At 43.8% G+C, this 17,878-nt stretch overlaps 1 protein-coding gene and 1 pseudogene across 3 annotated transcripts; one reads left to right on the top strand and one right to left on the bottom strand.

The window, feature by feature from the left end:
- Window positions 1-367: 367 nt before the first annotated feature.
- LOC139370393 (large ribosomal subunit protein uL4m-like) lies at window positions 368-4,097 on the top strand (annotated as a pseudogene).
- A 50-nt stretch (window positions 4,098-4,147) lies between these two features.
- Window positions 4,148-17,443, bottom strand: LOC139370392 (centriolar and ciliogenesis-associated protein HYSL1-like). 3 transcript variants are annotated; one of them, XM_071109842.1, is made up of 12 exons: window positions 17,269-17,443; window positions 16,708-16,810; window positions 16,438-16,554; window positions 16,121-16,188; window positions 15,754-15,995; window positions 15,412-15,467; window positions 6,260-6,411; window positions 5,814-5,859; window positions 5,649-5,712; window positions 5,475-5,556; window positions 5,303-5,329; window positions 4,148-4,379 (listed from the first exon to the last, which is right to left on the bottom strand). In XM_071109842.1, the coding sequence occupies exons 2-12, from the start codon at window positions 16,805-16,807 to the stop codon at window positions 4,248-4,250; spliced, it is 1,086 nt and encodes a 361-aa protein (XP_070965943.1). In that variant the 5' UTR covers window positions 16,808-16,810; window positions 17,269-17,443; the 3' UTR covers window positions 4,148-4,247. The 3 variants fall into 3 exon arrangements, with proteins under 3 accessions (XP_070965943.1, XP_070965941.1, XP_070965942.1); XM_071109840.1 differs by lacking the exons at window positions 15,412-15,467; window positions 15,754-15,995; window positions 16,121-16,188; ... (1 more) ...; window positions 16,708-16,810; window positions 17,269-17,443 and adding an exon at window positions 10,868-11,794; XM_071109841.1 differs by lacking the exons at window positions 4,148-4,379; window positions 15,412-15,467; window positions 15,754-15,995; ... (2 more) ...; window positions 16,708-16,810; window positions 17,269-17,443 and adding an exon at window positions 10,868-11,794 and having other exon boundaries at window positions 5,210-5,329.
- Between the last annotated feature and the right edge of the window lie 435 nt (window positions 17,444-17,878).

Here is a 17,878-nt window from a genome sequence, read left to right as displayed (position 1 = left end):
TAGCCTAGGCTTCATTATTCTGACCAATTCGGACAGTAATCCTTATCAATAAAATGTATTTATAAAGCCCTTCTTACTGTCAGCTGATGTCACAAAGTGCTGTACAGAAACCCAGCCTAAAACACCAAAAAGCAAGCAATGCTTATTTCCCTTACTTTTGAACATTGAAATAACGTTTGGCAAATTCAATATTTCAAGCTGAGAATTCAAAAGAATTTAACTCAACTGCTATTTTTGTATAAATAGTTGTTAGAAAAAACAATTATACTATTGCTTCATCTATTAGAGATGTTCACCTCCGCACCACTAGGTGGCAATCTTATGACGCTTGCCCTTACGCAATATAAACGTCATCAGTATGCGACAACACACCAGCACCAACACAATGCAACCTTTCTTATTTGGAAACAGAAATATATAGGAAATGCATGTTTGTTTCAAAATATGATCTATTTAAAGACTGTTTTGAAGAAATCGCACGTATTTGGTTTGCTTTATTAGGTTTACAGAAATGTTTCGTATATCAGTTACAGTGTGTGGTCCAGGCATTTCTAAAAGGGTGAGCGTTAAGCTAGGCTAATGCTAACTTAGCTAGCTGTCACTTTATTGAGGATAAATAAAGATGTAGTGGCTGAAATTACTGATGGCACACATCAAATTTCATTGTCAGATGTCCTCTTTTTAGTTGGCTTCATATGCTCTACCCTCAAATTTACGCATCCCTTCCAATCTCGTGGACCATGCAAGAGCAAGTAAGGTCTGCCTTTTCATTCACTGCCTTCTATCATGCACTATGGATCATTGAACTGATTGTGTGAATTTGAAGAAGCAAGTTCTATACAGATGCATGTAGACTGTAAGACCCTGTCCAGACACAAAAATAGTATTCCCCTATTCTTGAATGCAACGTTGGTCATTTTCAGAGCATTAACTTCCAACTAGGTCAGAGGTAAGAAAGCTATTGATGACTTGCGGTCTCTTTCCAGAGAGGCCCCCTCCTCCATCAGACTCCAGTCTTCCTGTGTTGGGGAGGTGTGACGCTGTCGTCCCTGTACACCTGAGCCCAGTACAGACATGGGTGGAGACGTTGGAGAGGCGGGACAGTAAACGGTTAGGTTTGGTTGACCTCCACACCGATGTCTTTGCAGGACCTACCAGGTAAAACTGTCAACGTCTAGTCATTGTATTTACATTTAAGTCATTTAGCAGAGGATCTTATCCAGAGACTTATTCAGCGCTGTTATCGTTTGGTGAGAATAGTGACGCACTTAAACAACACAATGTAACTCCAAGTCAATCACACTTCTGTGAAATCAAACTGTCCACTTAGGAAGCAACACTGATTGGCAATAAATTTCACATGCTGTTGTGCAAATGGAATAGACAACAGGTGGAAATTATAGGCATTTAGCAAGACACCCCCAATAAAGGAGTGGTTCTGCAGGTGGGGACCACAGACCACTTCTCAGTTCCTATGCTTCCTGGCTGATGTTTTGGTCACTTTTGAATGCTTGCGGTGCTTTCACTCTAGTGGTAGCATGAGACGGAGTCTACAACCCACACAAGTGGCTCAGGTAGTGCAGCTCATCCAGGATGGCACATCAATGCGAGATGTGGCAAGAAGGTTTGCTGTGTCTGTCAGCGTAGTGTCCAGAGCATGGAGGCGTTACCAGGAGACAGGCCAGTACATCAGGAGACGTGGAGGATGCCGTAGGAGGGCAACAACCCAGCAGCAGGACCGCTACCTCCGCCTTTGTGCAAGGAGGAGCAGGAGGAGCACTGCCAGAGCCCTGCAAAATGACCTCCAGCAGGCCACAAATGTGCATGTGTCTGCTCAAACGGTCAGAAACAGACTCCATGAGGGTGGTATGAGGGCCCGACGTTCACAGGTGGGGGTTGTGCTTACAGCCCAACACCGTGCAGGACGTTTGGCATTTGCCAGAGAACACCAAGATTGGCAAATTCGCCACTGGCGCCCTGTGCTCTTCACAGATGAAAGCAGGTTCACACTGAGCATGAGACAGTCTGGAGATGCCGTGGAGAACGTTCTGCTGCCTGCAACATCCTCCAGCATGACCGGTTTGGCGGTGGGTCAGTCATGGTGTGGGGTGGCATTTCTTTGGTGTTCCTCCATGTGCTCGCCAGAGGTAGCCTGACTGCCATTAGGTACCGAGATGAGATCCTCAGACCCCTTGTGAGACCATATGCTGGTGTGGTTGGCCCTGGGTTCCTCCTAATGCAAGACAATGCTAGACCTCATGTGGCTGGAGTGTGTCAGCAGTTCCTGCAAGAGAAAGGCATTGATGCTATGGACTGGCCCGCCCGTTCCCCAGACTGGAATCCAATTGAGCACATCTGGGACATCATGTCTCGCTTCATCCACCAACGCCACACCACAGACTGTCCAGGAGTTGGCGGATGCTTTAGTCCAGGTCTGGGAGGAGATCCCTCAGGAGACCATCCGCCACCTCATCAGGAGCATGCCCAGGCGTTGTAGGGAGGTCATACAGGCACGTGGAGGCCACACACACTACTGAGCCTAATTTTGACTTGTTTTAAGGACATTACATCAAAGTTGGATCAGCCTGTAGTGTGGTTTTCCACTTTAATTTTGAGTGTGACTCCAAATCCAGACCTCCATGGGTTGATAAATTTGATTTCCATTGATCATTTGTGTGATTTTGTTGTCAGCACATTCAACTATGTAAAGAAAAAAGTATTTAATAAGAATATTTCATTCAGATCTAGGATGTGTTATTTTAGTGTTCCCTTTATTTTTTTGAGCAGTGTAGATAAATCTGTCATCTAAATATCAGCCAGTCCAAAAGAAGGAACAGTCCCGACTAAGAGCCAAAGTCATTGGAGTGATTTAAAACAATTAGAATAAATTACATAATTTCTGTTTTGCAGGTGGTGTTTCTCATGGACCCAGAGGACCAACCAGTTTTTACTACATGTTTCCCATGAAAGTATGTGTTCAAGGGCTAAAAATTGCCCTCAGCTCCAAACTGGCCCAGGTATGTACCATTTTATTTGTGAAAACACTTTTCACAAGTACAAGTTCATTCACATCTTAAACTTCCTCTATCATGTAATCAATCCTCTCAAATGAATGCTTTTTAATTATGCCATCTACCTCCCTACTGTATTGATGTTGGGTGTTGTTTTTCAGGATTATCTCCATGTGGTTGACACTCTGAACATCCCCACACCTGACCCACAGTACCTCATGGACCTCATCAGATACCGACATTGGGGGGAGTCTGTTTTGATAGTTGATGTGTAAGTATCAGCAGTGAACAAAAAACTCTGTTCAGTGGACATCCTAGCTGACGATTGAGTCTGCTATTTTACAGGGGCGAATAGCTTCCTGAGAACATCCTTCAGGCCACTGAGAGCTTGAAGACTGTGAATGTCATTCCAGCCATAGGTAAAAATTGACACTAATTTAGAAAATTACTAGGACTTTAAGTCTTGAGACATGGATTGTGTATGTGTGCCATTCAGAGGGTGAATGGGCAAGATGTGGGTGCCTTTGAACGGGATATGGTAGTAGGTGCCAGGCGCACCTGTTTATGTCAAGAACTGCTACGCTGCTGGGATTTTCATGCTCAACAGTTTCCCGTGCGTATCATCAATGATCCACCACCCAAAGGACATCCAGCCAGCTTGACTAACTGTGTGACACATTGGAGTCAACAATGGCCAGCATCCCTGTGGAATGCTTGACACCTTGTAGAGTCCATGCCCCAACAAATTGAGGCTGTTCTGAGGGCAAAAGAGGGTGGGCAACTCAATATTAGGAAGGTGTTCTTAATGTTTCATACACTGTGTATAATTGACCTAAAAGCAACATTGTGTTAGTTTACATGGTACTATATAACACATTTACTGTTACTACACAGGTCAGGGCAAATTAATGTAAATTTAAAATCTTTCCTGATAACTTGTCTTCCACAGGCCTGAACGTTCATAGCATGCTAAAACACGAGGTCCTGGTCCTCACCCTGGAAGCAGTGAAGTTTCTGGAAAACAAGCTGCTTTGGCACAACGAACGCTTCACACCTTCAAAACACCCCTACACTGACCTGCCTTGAAGGCACTGGGTGAAGGAATACCGTCGTGTAACATATTCAATGATACAAAATGTTTGTCATGCCTTTTAATATAATAAATAAATGTCAATGATAAGATATGCAAACTGGTGATTAAAAGCGAGCCTATTTTAGGCGTAAAGTACATAAGGCCTAGAGTCGATAGTTGATTGGCGGTAGGAGTCCATTGGCCAAGTCATGTCGTATTTCCCATCTCAGGGCGGAGCGTTTCTTCTCTGTAGGCACCACGTAGGTGTTGGGCACAAATACTCTTCGAGGCTTCGGCTGGAGGGGGGGACATTACAAGATGTCAATGTTTTCAGTCATCGCTAGGTATTTACCCCCCCGGAATTTTTAAAAATTAATTTTCCGTTAGGCCATGTTTGACCCATGTCTGTGGTTTCCAGGGAGCAATGCAGCATCAGTGGTTTTACTTATTCCTTTTCAAATTCTTTAAAAGTGGACCCTTCCTTGAAGTAATCTTTAATTTGTAATGACTGGAAAGGTGGAGTCCTTGCGTTCACCTGTCCAGCCATTTAGGAATGTGATTGGTTAATGATTAGTGGGTGTGGCTTGCGACCCAGTGACAGGTTTGAGTCAAATAAGAGGAGCCAGGTTAGGGAGGCAGGTTGGCTAGCGGGTATAAAACAACAGGTCCCAGGTTCAACACCTGATGCTGATTTCTAACTCTCGTTTTTAAAGATCAGTGGGTTGGGCTTACAGTCATTAACAGTAAAAAGGCATGCCTGGTGCAAGTGGCAGAGAGCGTAACATGGGTTGCCATGCAGTAGGTCCCTGGTTTGAATGCGAGTCCCGTATTATACATTCTCTATCAACTTGGATTACTTGACTAAAACCTAATGTGGTTATGCCCTCAGAACAACATTGAATAAGAAACTCAGATCTGTCTAAATTAGGGGAGAGAAAGGAATCAAAAACAAATACTTTGTCCATTTACCTTACAGTCCACAGAAATGTGTCTTAACACACACTTTGGGCATCAGGATACTGAAAGCAATTTATCTTGAAATATTGAACGTTGACATGCATAATTTATGCGGGACTGTGTCAAACATGGCATGGACTAATGACATTCTTTTGGGGGGGGGGGGGGGGGGGATCCCTTTTAGGAAATTTCTGACCTGAAATAATGAATGACAGGATGGTTACAAGATTATACAATTCTGTTATAAATTAAGCATACTCACTGGTAGAGGTTGGTATGCGAGCTGTTCCTGAAAATACAAAGAGTGATTCATTCAGACATTATGGTCATGCATCATTACAATTAATCATGATTTGTCCACTACATGCAAAAAAGTGGTCTTGAAATAAAGTATGCAAGCCAACTGAGTTTGTTATGGAGAAGGTGTTTAATACCCTGATTTCCCAGTGCAGTGCTTTTCTATCCTTCTCTCCTGGCGCCTTGAACATTTCCCAGTCCTGCTTGTACTGGAAATACCTTTGGTAGATGGGGAAAAATATGAAATGTAGCAGTAATCTTTCAAAAGATGTATACTGATTATTTAGACATTTTGGTAATTATCCTCTTACTTTGCCACTGGGTCTGTCTTCTTCAGATTTTTGGTGTGAGGATGATCCTTTACTGGGCGGATAACTGCAAGAGGAGACATGAGTGACTACGTTTAACTGGGGCACATTGTAACAGGACAGATTGCAGTGAGCACGATGACATGTAACAGCAGTGTGGGTACTTACACGACTTGGGCTGGGGTCTGATGTCAATCTCACTCCGAGATCTGGCCTGTAAGAGATTTAAAACGATTTGTTTTCAACAAAACATACATGTATACGTTTGGAACGATTGTCAAAAAAGATCCTGGACGTGAGGATAAATGATTTCTTCCGAAAACATCAAACTCTACCTCTTCAAAGAGTATCCTAAATAATCCCACAGCACCACACCCCTTTTCGTAAACTAACACTTCCCCTCTTACTAGCTGACTTTGCTGATAGCTACTTTGAGAAAAATGTTACTATGACTGTGTGGTTGTCCCACCTAGCTATTTTAAGATGAATGCACTAACTTAAGTCGCTCTGGATAAGAGCGTCTGCTAAATGACAAATGTAAATGTACCCATGTTTAATTTTCTGAGATGAATAAACAAAACCGATGTTGGCTCTCAAAAGGCAAGAGTACCCACCATGCCTCTGATGTAGGCTTTGAAGGCACTTGGGAGACGGTCCGACTCCGACCTGTCACTCAGACTGCCTGCTTCATCACTCTCCAACTCCTGATGGGTGGACATGGACACATGAATCCCTCCCAGACGCTCCCCCGGCCCACTCACTGCACCTGAAAGGAAGACATAATGGGGACACAATTAACACGTTAGCCGTAGTTACCACTGTGTAAGGCCATAAGCAATGCTAGTAAGGGCTAGGCAGGTGTTGCATGATCACTGAGCTGGACAGCCCAGTACATCTCACATTTTAGTTATACAAGTGCTGCAAGAGATTAGTTCTATGCACTGTATCAGTGGTTCCCAACCAGGTGTATTAGGACACCCTAGGGGTACTTGATAAGACTCATGAGACCATAGGCCTACTGCTAAAATGCACAAGCTGGCCTTTCTAAAATTCGACCTGGCTCGGGTATCCTGGAAGAATATTGACCTCGTCCCATCAGTAGAGGATGCCTGGTTGTTCTTTAAAAGTGCTTTCCTCACCATCTTAAATAAGCATGCCCCTTTCAAAAAAAAATTGAACTAAGAATAGATATACAGTGCCTTGCGAAAGTATTCGGCCCCCTTGAACTTTGCGACCTTTTGCCACATTTCAGGCTTCAAACATAAAGATATAAAACTGTATTTTTTTGTGAAGAATCAACAACAAGTGGGACACAATCATGAAGTGGAACGACATTTATTGGATATTTCAAACTTTTTTAACAAATCAAAAACTGAAAAATTGAGCGTGCAAAATTATTCAGCCCCTTTACTTTCAGTGCAGCAAACTCTCTCCAGAAGTTCAGTGAGGATCTCTGAATGATCCAATGTTGACCTAAATGACTAATGATGATAAATACAATCCACCTGTGTGTAATCAAGTCTCCGTATAAATGCACCTGCACTGTGATAGTCTCAGAGGTCCGTTAAAAGCGCAGAGAGCATCATGAAGAACAAGGAACACACCAGGCAGGTCTGAGATACTGTTGTGAAGAAGTTTAAAGCCGGATTTGGATACAAAAAGATTTCCCAAGCTTTAAACATCCCAAGGAGCACTGTGCAAGCGATAATATTTAAATGGAAGGAGTATCAGACCACTGCAAATCTACCAAGACCTGGCCGTCCCTCTAAACTTTCAGCTCCTACAAGGAGAAGACTGATCAGAGATGCAGCCAAGAGGCCCATGATCACTCTGGATGAACTGCAGAGATCTACAGCTGAGGTGGGAGACTCTGTCCATAGGACAACAATCAGTCGTATATTGCACAAATCTGGCCTTTATGGAAGAGTGGCAAGAAGAAAGCCATTTCTTAAAGATATCCATAAAAAGTGTTGTTTAAAGTTTGCCACAAGCCACCTGGGAGACACACCAAAACTGTGGAAGAAGGTGCTCTGGTCAGATGAAACCAAAATTGAACTTTTTGGCAACAATGCAAAACATTATGTTTGGCGTAAAAGCAACACAGCTCATCACCCTGAACACACCATCCCCACTGTCAAACATGGTGGTGGCAGCATCATGGTTTGGGCCTGCTTTTCTTCAGCAGGGACAGGGAAGATGGTTAAAATTGATGGGAAAATGGATGGAGCCAAATACAGGACCATTCTGGGACGGAGATGTCTTCCAACAAGACAATGATCCAAAACATAAAACAAAATCTACAATGGAATGGTTCAAAAATAAACATATCCAGGTGTTAGAATGGCCAAGTCAAAGTCCAGACTTGAATCCAATCGAGAATCTGTGGAAAGAACTGAAAACTGCTGTTCACAAATGCTCTCCATCCAACCTCACTGAGCTCGAGCTGTTTTGCAAGGAGGAATGGGAAAAAATGTCAGTCTCTCAATGTGCAAAACTGATAGAGACTTACCCCAAGCGACTTACAGCTGTAATCGCAGCAAAAGGTGGCGCTACAAAGTATTAACTTAAGGGGGCTGAATAATTTTGCACGCCCAATTTTTCAGTTTTTGTTTTGTTAAAAAAGTTTGAAATATCCAATAAATGTCGTTCCACTTCATGATTGTGTCCCACTTGTTGTTGATTCTTCACAAAAAAATACAGTTTTATATCTTTATGTTTGAAGCCTGAAATGTGGCAAAAGGTCGCAAAGTTCAAGGGGGCCGAATACTTTCGCAAGGCACTGTAGCCCTTGGTTCACTCCAGACCCGATTGCCCTTGACCAGCACAAAAACATCCTGTGGCGTACTGTACTAGCATCGTATAGTCCTCGCGATATGCCATTTTTCAGGAACCAATACACTCAGTTAGGAAAGCAAAGGCTAGCTTTTTCAAACAGAAATGTGCATCCTGTAGCTCTAACTCCAAAAAGTTCTGGGACATTGTAAAGTCCATGGAGAATAAGAGCACCTCCTCCCAGCTGCCCACTTCACCTAGGCTAAGAAACACTGTCACCACTGATAAATCCACAATAATCGAGAATTTCAAGAAGCATCTCTCTATGGCTGGCCATGCATCCCTCCTGGCTCCCCCAATCCCAGCCAACAGCTCCACACCCCCCGCAGCTACTTGCCCAAGCCTCCCCAGCTTCTCGTTCACCTAAATCCAGATAGCAGATGTTCTGAAAGAGCTGCAAAACCTGGGCCCGTACAAATCAGCTGGGCTAGACAATCTGGACCCTCTTACTAAAATTATCCGCCGCCATTGTTGCAATCCCTATTACTAGTCTGTTCAACCTCTCATATCGTCTGAGATTCCTAAAGATTGAAAAGCAGCCGCGGTCATCCCCCTCTTCAAAGGGGGTGACACTCTAGACCCAAATGGTTACAGACCTATATCCATCCTGCCCTGCCTTTCTAAAGTCTTCGAAAGCCAAGTTAAACAGATCACTGACCATTTCGAATCCCACCATACCTTCTCCGCTGTGGCTGAGGTGCACCCGTGACCAGCTCGGAAATCGGATTGATTTCCGAGCTGGTCACGGGTGCACCTCAGCCACGCTCAAGGTACTAAACGATATCATAACCGCCATCGATAAAAGACAGTACTGTGCAGCCTTCTTCATCGACCTGGCTAAGGCTTTCGACTCTGTCAATCACCGTATTCTTATCGGCAGACTTAACAGCCTTGGATTCTCAAATGACTGCCTCGCCTGGATCACCAACTACTTCTCAGATAGAGTTCAGTGTGTCAAATCAGAGGGCCTGTTGTCATGACCTCTGGCAGTCTCTATGGGGGTGCCACAGGGTTCAATTCTCGGGCCGACTCTTTTCTCTCTGTGTGTGTGTGTGTGTGTGTGTGTGTGTGTGTGTGTGTGTGTGTGTATGTATATATATATATATATATATATATATATATATATATATATAAATAAATGATGTCGCTCTTGCTGTGGGTGATTCCTTGATCCACCTCTACGCAGACAACACCATTCTGTATACATCTGGCCCTTCTTTGAACACTGTTAACAAACCTCCAAACGAGCTGCAATGCCATACAACACTCCTTCCGTGGCCTCCTATTTCGCAACAAAGCCTCCTTCACTCACGCTGCCAAACATACCCTCGTAAAACTGACTGTCCTACCGATCCTCGACTTCGGCGATGTCATTTACAAAATAGCCTCCAACACTCTACTCAGCAAACTGGATGCAGTCAATCACAGTACCATCCGTTTTGTCACCAAAGCCCCATATACCACCCACCACTGCAACCTGTATGCTCTCGTCGACTGGCCCTTGCTACATATTCGTCGCCAAACCCACTGGCTCTAGGTCATCTATAAGTCTTTGCTAGGTAAAGCTCCGCCTTATCTCACCATAACTCCCACCCGTAGCACGCACTCCAGCAGGTATATCTCACTGGGTCATCCCCAAAGCCAACACCTACTTTGGCCGCCTTTCCTTCCAGTTCTCTGCTGCCAATGACTGGAACGAATTGCAAAAATCGCTGAAGTTGGAGACTTATATCTCCCTCACTAACTTAAGCTGCTCAGATAGCTGATGCTTTAACGATCGCTGCAGCTGTACACAGCCCATCTGTAAATAGCCCATCCAACTACCTACCTCATCCATATTGTTTTTATTTACTTTTTTTGCACACCAGTATTTCTACTTGCACATCTATCACTCCAGTGTTAATTTGCTCAATTGTAATTACTTCGCTACTATTGGCCTATTTATTGCCTTACCTCCTTACTCCATTTGCACACACTGTATATAGATTTTTATATTGTGTTATTGACTGTACATTTGTTTATCCTTTGTTTATCCCATGTTGTTTATTGTCGCACTGCTTTGTTTTATCTTGGCCAGGTCGCAGTTGTAAATGAGAACTTCTCAACTGGCCTACCTGGTTAAATAACGGTGAAATAAAAAATAAAAAACAAGGGGTACTTCAGGGGTACTCCGGGCAGAGCAAAATTCAGTTGGTGGTACAGTAATCGAAAAAGGTTGGGAACCACTGCAATGGATGACATGACATTCAACAAAATTCAGGCAAGGTCTTTGGCTTTGTTCTCTTGTACAGGGTGTCAGTCTATTATGCACACACTTGGACTAAGGAGATGTTACCTACAGAAATTGTATTTTCATTCTATAGAGAGAATAGACCGGGTATACAGTTTACCCCTTTTGTGTCTTCTGTTATCCTCCCACTCTTCATAAGTCTTAGTAGACTTGGAATCAATTAACGTAATATCTTTATTGCCCGCCAGCGACTGCAAATCCTCCCACTCCTGCTCATCCTCTGCTCCTTTCTCTTCTTTCCTATTTCCTTCTCCAGTGGGCCTCTCATTGTCTTTGGACTCAGCGAGAGAACTGTCTTCAGGATATATCCCATCTAATACTGCCTTGTCATTTTTAGTCTGAGCCAATGTATAGTCATCTTCACAGTAGTTCACATCAGTGCGGTCTTTGCTCTCCAATTCAACAGGAGGATGATCTTCACAATATGCCATATTAGAGAGGCTTTGACTTTCTTCCAACTTCGTCCTCAAACCGGTGTCCTCACAGATCTGTAGATCAGTGGTATCCTCCTTACCGTCAACATCAAAATTGCTGAGCGACTGGTCATCCTCATCGCCATATTGCATCTCAGAAAGGCCCTGACTTTCTCTGTCAAACTCAGCTATGGTACTGTCGTCTCTATAGTCTTCTCCCTCCGGGTCGTCCTTAGCTGAAGAGTCTGGCCTGTAGGTGCCATAACCAGATGTCAGTAAGCTCAGCGCCGGGCTCCCATCACGAGTGCTGTAACCCTCCTCGTCAATCTTTTCACCCTGCTTAGCCCCTTCTCCTCTACACTCCTCCTGTTCGGTTTCCTTTGGACGCTCTGTGACAGGTGGCTCCTCAACAGGTGGCTCCTCTTGTGTGTGTTCAGTGGTTCTGTTGGGCTCTGTATCTTCCTGCTTGTATTGCTCAACCTTCTCCTCCTCCTCCTCCTCCCCATCGGACCAGAAAGCAGAGTTTAGGGAGCTATTCCCGTCCTCACTCTCTTCATCCCACTGACTGTCGTACATTTTATACATGGTAGCGAAGGGTAAGATGTCTCCTTATGCTGCTGCTGTGGGGAGTGTGTGGTGATCTGCAGAGACAGCAGAGACAGATGGCTAAGGAGTAGTGCTAAGAGGATTATTCCCTGTGGTCTCAATGTTGCTCTATACTGCCACCTGTTGAAGGCTGGTCGCCAGAGGAACTGCAACTCCACAATGCTGTGTGATGTATTCCTTCTCAGCAGCTTGTCCAAAAAGTCCATGGCACTAAGCTTTGTTTGTCAATATCAACAGTGCATTTCCAATAGCGCCTAACGAACAGCTTGCGACATTTGTTTCCAAAACAGACGCGTCAAACATTTCCAAACCAACAATCACAAAAGATAGGCTTAGCTTGCACGTTAAACAGGTATTGTACTCACGGTCTCTTTTGTCAGCAGAGCTGCTTTGCTCCAGGTGTTTTTTTTTTGTTTTGAATTTTACCCCTTTTTCTCCCCAATTTCGTGGTATCCAATTGTTGTAGTAGCTACTATCTTGTCTCATTGCTACAACTCCCGTACGGGCTCGGGAGAGACGAAGGCTGAATGTCATGCGTCCTCCGATACACAACCCAACCAGCCGTACTGCTTCTTAACGCGCATACAACCCTTCCTCCAATGTGTCGGAGGCTACACTGTGCACCTGGCAACCTTGGCTAGCACGCACTGCGCCCGGCCCACCACAGGAGTCGCTGGTGCGCGATGAGACAAGGAGATCCCTACCGACCAATCCCTCCCTAACCCGGACGACGCTAGGCCAATTGTGCGTCACCCCACGGACCTCCCGGTCGCGGCCGGTTACGACAGAGCCTGGGCGCGAACCCAGGAACTCTGATGGCACAAGCTTAACCACTGCGCCACCCGGGAGGCCCTGCTCCAGGTGTCTTGATTAACCCATAACATGTGGAACTTTTTTTACTTAAATGTAGTGGCTTTCAAATAGCCATGGGAAAACCAGTTGAAAGATTTGAGACGCAAATCCATAGAAAGTCAAGAATCCAATGGCTTGATGAATAAAACAAATGTTTTATATGTTGAATTAAAAATAATAAGTGCAAGGTAAACAAAGGTTCCAATATTCCATTTAAATTAAAAGATCAAGGTAAGACGTGTGTGGGTCCCAGTAACCCAAACATTTGCCATGACTAGCAGGCCCTACTTCTCATCTCAAAATACCCAATTAACATATCTGTGCGGGCCCGTCCGTACTTGAATTCTGGCTAGAGGGTGTAATTGACCTATTCTCATTCAAATCATAAGACCACATCACCAAATTAATATACACACACCTTATATAGAAATTAATTGAAGTTATTCTAAATGGAACAATATGACCTAATAAACAAATATTTGCATAACCAAAGAAATAGAAACTGGCTCCAACAACAGGCATCTGAAAACTAAATACAATTATATACCCTGTAGTTTGGATCCTGGGTGCTGATTGGCTGAAACAGCATCTCAGGCATGTGTATATCAGACAATATACTTGTCTACTGTTCTATTTATGTTGGTAACCAGTTTATAATAGCAATAATATACCTTGTGGGTTTGTGGTGTATGGCCAATACACCATGGCTAAGGGCTGTATCCAGGCACTCCACGTCATGCCTAAGAACAGCCTTTAGCCGTGGTATATTTAAGCAATAAAGAGTTGTGGCCAATATACCACCCATAAGGGTTGTTCTTAGGCACGACAATAACTGGTTTCCAACATAAATATAACAGTAAACAAGTAGTTGTGTCATACCCGTGGTATATTTAAGCAATAAGGCCCGAGGAGGTGTGGAATATGGCCAATACACCACTGTTAAGTGCTGTTCTTAGGCACAACGCAACATGCCTGGACACAGCCTGTAAGCATGGTATATTGGCCATATTTCACAAATCCCCAAGGTGCCTTACTGCTACTATAAAATGGTTACCAACATAATTAGAGCAGTAAAAAATAATTGTTTTGTCATACCCGTGGTATACGGTCTGATAGAACACGGCTGTCAGCAAATCAGCATTCAGGGCTTGAACCACCCAGTTTATAATGCATGATATAAACTCAGCAAAAAAAGAAACGTCCTCCCACTGTCAACTGCGTTTATTTTCAGCAAACTTAACAAGTGTAAATATTTGTATGAACATAAGATTCAACAACTGAGACATAAACTGAACAAGTTCTACAGACATGTGACTAACAGAAATGAAATAAAATGTGTGGGGGGGGGGTCAAAATCAAAAGTAAGTCAGTATCTGGTGTGGCTACCAGCTGCATTAAGTCCTGCAGTGCATCTCCTCCTCGTGGACTGCACAAGATTTGCCATATCTTGCCATGAGATGTTACCCCACTCTTCCACCAAGGCACCTGCAAGTTCCCGGACATTTCTGGGGGGAATGGCCCAAGCCCTCACCCTCCGATCCAACAGGTTCCAGATGTGCTCAATGGGATTGAGATCCGGGCTCTTCGCTGGCCATGGCAGAACACTGACATTCCTGTCTTGCAGGAAATCACGCACAGAACAAGCAGTATGGCTGGTGGCATTGTCATGCTGGAGGGTCATGTCAGGATGAGCCTGCAGAGAGGGTACCACAAGGAAGGAGGATGTCTTCCCTGTAACGCACAGTGTTGAGATTGCCTGCAATGACAACAAGCTCAGTCCAATGATGCTGTGACACACCGCCCCAGACCATGACGGACCCTCCATCTCTAAATCGATCCCGCTCATTCCTTTGACGATCAACGCAAATCCGACCATCACTCCTGGTGAGACAAAACCGCAACTCGTCAGTGAAGAGCACTTTTTGCCAGTCTTGTCTAGTCCAGCGACGGTGGGATTGTGCCCATAAGCGATGTTGTTGCCGGTGATGTCTGGTGAGGACCTGCCTTACAACAGGCCTACAAGCCCTCAGTCCAGCCTCTCTCAGCCTATTGCGGACAGTCTGAGCACTGATCGAGGGATTGTGCGTTCCTGGTGTAACTTGGGCAGTTTTTGTTGCCATCCTGTACCTGTCCCACAGGTGTGATGTTCGGATGTACCGATCCTGTGCAGGTGTTGTTACACGTGGTCTGCCACTGCGAGGATGATCAGCTGTCCGTCCTGTCTCCCTGTAGCGTTGTCTTAGGCGTCTCACAGTACGGACATTGCAATTTATTGCCCTGGCCACATCTGCAGTCCTCATGCCTCCTTGCAGCATGCCTAAGGCACGTTCACAAAAATGAGCAGGGACCCTGGGCATCCTTCTTTTGGTGTTTTTCAGAGTCAGTAGAAAGGCCTCTAGTGTCCTAAGTTTTCATAACTGTGACCCTAATAAGCTGTTAGTGTCTTAACGACCGTTCCACAGGTGCATGTTCATTAATTGTTTATGGTTCATTGAACAAGCATGGGAAACAGTGTTTACACCCATTACAATGAAGATCTGTGAAGTTATTTGGATTCTTACAAATTATCTTTGAAAGACAGGGCCTTGAAAAAGAGATGTTTCTTTTTTTGCTGAGTTTACATTGCTAGAATGCAGTTTCAGCCAATCAGCATCCAGGACCCCAACTACCCAGTTTATAATGGCCAACATACCACACCCCCTCGGGCCTTATTTTAAATATAGTACTCCTAAGCCTGTTTGCATAAATAATATCATGCATAACATTGAATTACCTGAATCTTCACTGTGTGTTGATTCATCGCAGATGTGAACTTGGCCTTGATGTTTCCTTTAGGAAGAAACAGAGTGAGGTTGATTCAAGTATCCTCAATAGCACACGTGATCATTAGTCTTTACAAAGCCACACCCGTGATCATTAGTCTTTACAAAGCCACACCCGTGATCATTATAGTCTTTACAAAGCCACACCCGTGATCATTATAGTCTTTACAAAGCCACACACGTGATCATTATAGTCTTTACAAAGCCACACACGTGATCATTATAGTCTTTACAAAGCCACACACATGATCATTATAGTCTTTACAAAGTCGCCTGATGTAAACTTACCGCACCTAAGGACTTTCCTCTTGATAAAGGGTCTCCCATGCGCTCCTGTGTCTCGGTCTGGTGTGGATGACTGACTGACAGCGAACGATAACTGCTGGAGGTCAGTTAGGTCTGGATCCACTTCCAGCCTATTAGGGGCTGTTGAGGGGCGCTGGTACTTGGGGGCAACAGAGTGCTGAGTGTAGGAGTCATACTCCTGTCTGGCACCATAGTTACTGTTATCTCTGCTGTATGTGGAGGTTAGCACCTGGGTGGAGCACAGAACGAAGTAACATGCCATTCTAGCATTATTATTATATTTAATAAATACAATACAGCTAGCTTATCTGCTGGATGAAGGGGGACTGAATGATTTGGGACAAGAATATGTACCCGTCTTTCATGGTGTGATGGACCATCCTGGGCAAACACATTTCTGAAGGCTGCAGTGTTATCCTGTACTGTTAGGGGGGAAAACAAGGAAATTCAATCGAGACTCGAGAGGAACCTCAATGCTCATCAAACGGTGCAACCAACACTCACTGACCAGGGCCCACTTCCCCAAAAGCATCTTAAGGCTAAGTTCATCATTAAAACCATATAGGAACCCATGGCTCTAAGATGAACTTAGCCTTAAGAAGCATTTGGGAAACCGGGCCCAGTTATATTTGATTATGTAGTGGACATGAGAATACGTACAGTGATCTTACCTTTAACCTTGGTGACTGCAGGAGGACTTTTGAAGATGGTGCTTTGAGATCTTGTCGAGTTCAATTCACTGGATGAGTGGCTCTTAGATTTTTCATGTCGGATCAGTTCATCTAGATCTATATATGTACACACACACACAAAGTTGCTTCTCCACCAATCTGACAGCTAACTTGCAGAGTGAAAGTGACAAGACATCCCAGTTATTTCAGATTTAGTCAGCATTTGGTCATCAAAATGTAGACTTATATTCACTAATTTGATCAACCCACCTCTTTTGAATTCACATAGTCTGTGTCTTGGTATGTTGTTGTAACCAAGTGCCTCCAATTGTTGTTGAATTTCATCTTCTGAGAAATCCACGTTTTCCATTTCCTGAAAAATAATTGTCCCGTAAATATTATATAAGCAAAAGTAAGTTGTTGGACCGTTAAGTGGATAGCTAGATACTGGTAGATAGATAACTACGTGAACAATTATGGATAGCAGAGAATAATGATGGAAGCGATTGATTAAAATCAGCAAGAAGTTGTTAGCTACCATCAGGCTAGACAACCACCAACCAAACTCTAGCTACAATCAATCAAACGTTCATGATCTCTTTCTTATCTAGCTAGCCCAAATCAACCAAAAGGACACATACTTCTAATTTTGTATGCAATCTAGCAGCTAACGTTAGCTTCAAATACATGTTAAATGAGCCAATGTCCAGCTAACGTTAACTAGCTAAGTAATATAACTAGCTAGCAAACTTAGCAGGATAACAAAGACAGCAGTTCAACACAACAGGCCATTTTGCCAATGCTAACATTGATTGATAAAACGTGTTTTACCTATACAGTGTGAGCTTCTTAGTATAAATGCGTAACGTTAGCCACGTCTGTTTTGCAACACAAGTATTGAACTGAAGAAAAAAAGTATTGAACCGAACCAGCTAGCTAGTTACTGCTTGTATTTACAGTACCAAGACAACAACACAGCCGTTGTTCGAAAAAAACAACGTGCTTTAAAAACAAAGCCCTTTCTGATTTTTTTTCGGTGGATTTCACTTGGCCAAGAAATATCGCCGCCTTGTGCAAGGAAGACCGTGGGGATACCGTGGCAAGGCAGTCAGTGCCTATGAAGATGATGCCACTACAAGATTTTGTCTGAAATGTTTGTGTGCTCGCCAGTTTGCAGTCCTTAGTCATCCCTATGGAAAAATGAACGGGGAAAGAATAGGGTTTTGGAATAAACGCCCAAAATAAATTCTGAAGTTAACACAGGATTTTTTTATTTAAATGTTGTATTTATTTAACCTTTATTTAACCAGGTAGACTAGTTGAGAACAAGTTCTCATTTACAACTGCGACCTGGCCAAGATAAAGCAAAGCAGTGCGACAGAAACAACAACACAGCCCTAATACATTTTGTTCTATGAGATAATAGCATGACCATTATGAT

The sequence above is a fragment of the Oncorhynchus clarkii genome, chromosome 17, assembly GCF_045791955.1.
Source record: "Oncorhynchus clarkii lewisi isolate Uvic-CL-2024 chromosome 17, UVic_Ocla_1.0, whole genome shotgun sequence".
NCBI classification, from domain to species: Eukaryota; Metazoa; Chordata; class Actinopteri; order Salmoniformes; family Salmonidae; genus Oncorhynchus; species Oncorhynchus clarkii.
The sequence above is the reverse complement of the archived record's forward strand: the minus strand, read 5'-3'. Positions and strand labels throughout refer to the sequence as shown.

Bases quoted from the DNA above. Each gene is read 5' to 3' on its own strand.
- LOC139370392 (XM_071109840.1), bottom strand. From the start codon at position 11,765: ATGTATAAAATGTACGACAGTCAGTGGGATGAAGAGAGTGAGGACGGG. The intron at 6,412-10,867 runs GTAAACTGTATA...TCTTCCTTTCAG, and splicing joins TAACAGAAGACACAAAAGGG to GTGCAGTGAGTGGGCCGGGG. The intron at 5,557-5,648 runs GTAAGAGGATAA...CATCTACCAAAG, and splicing joins AAGACAGACCCAGTGGCAAA to GTATTTCCAGTACAAGCAGG.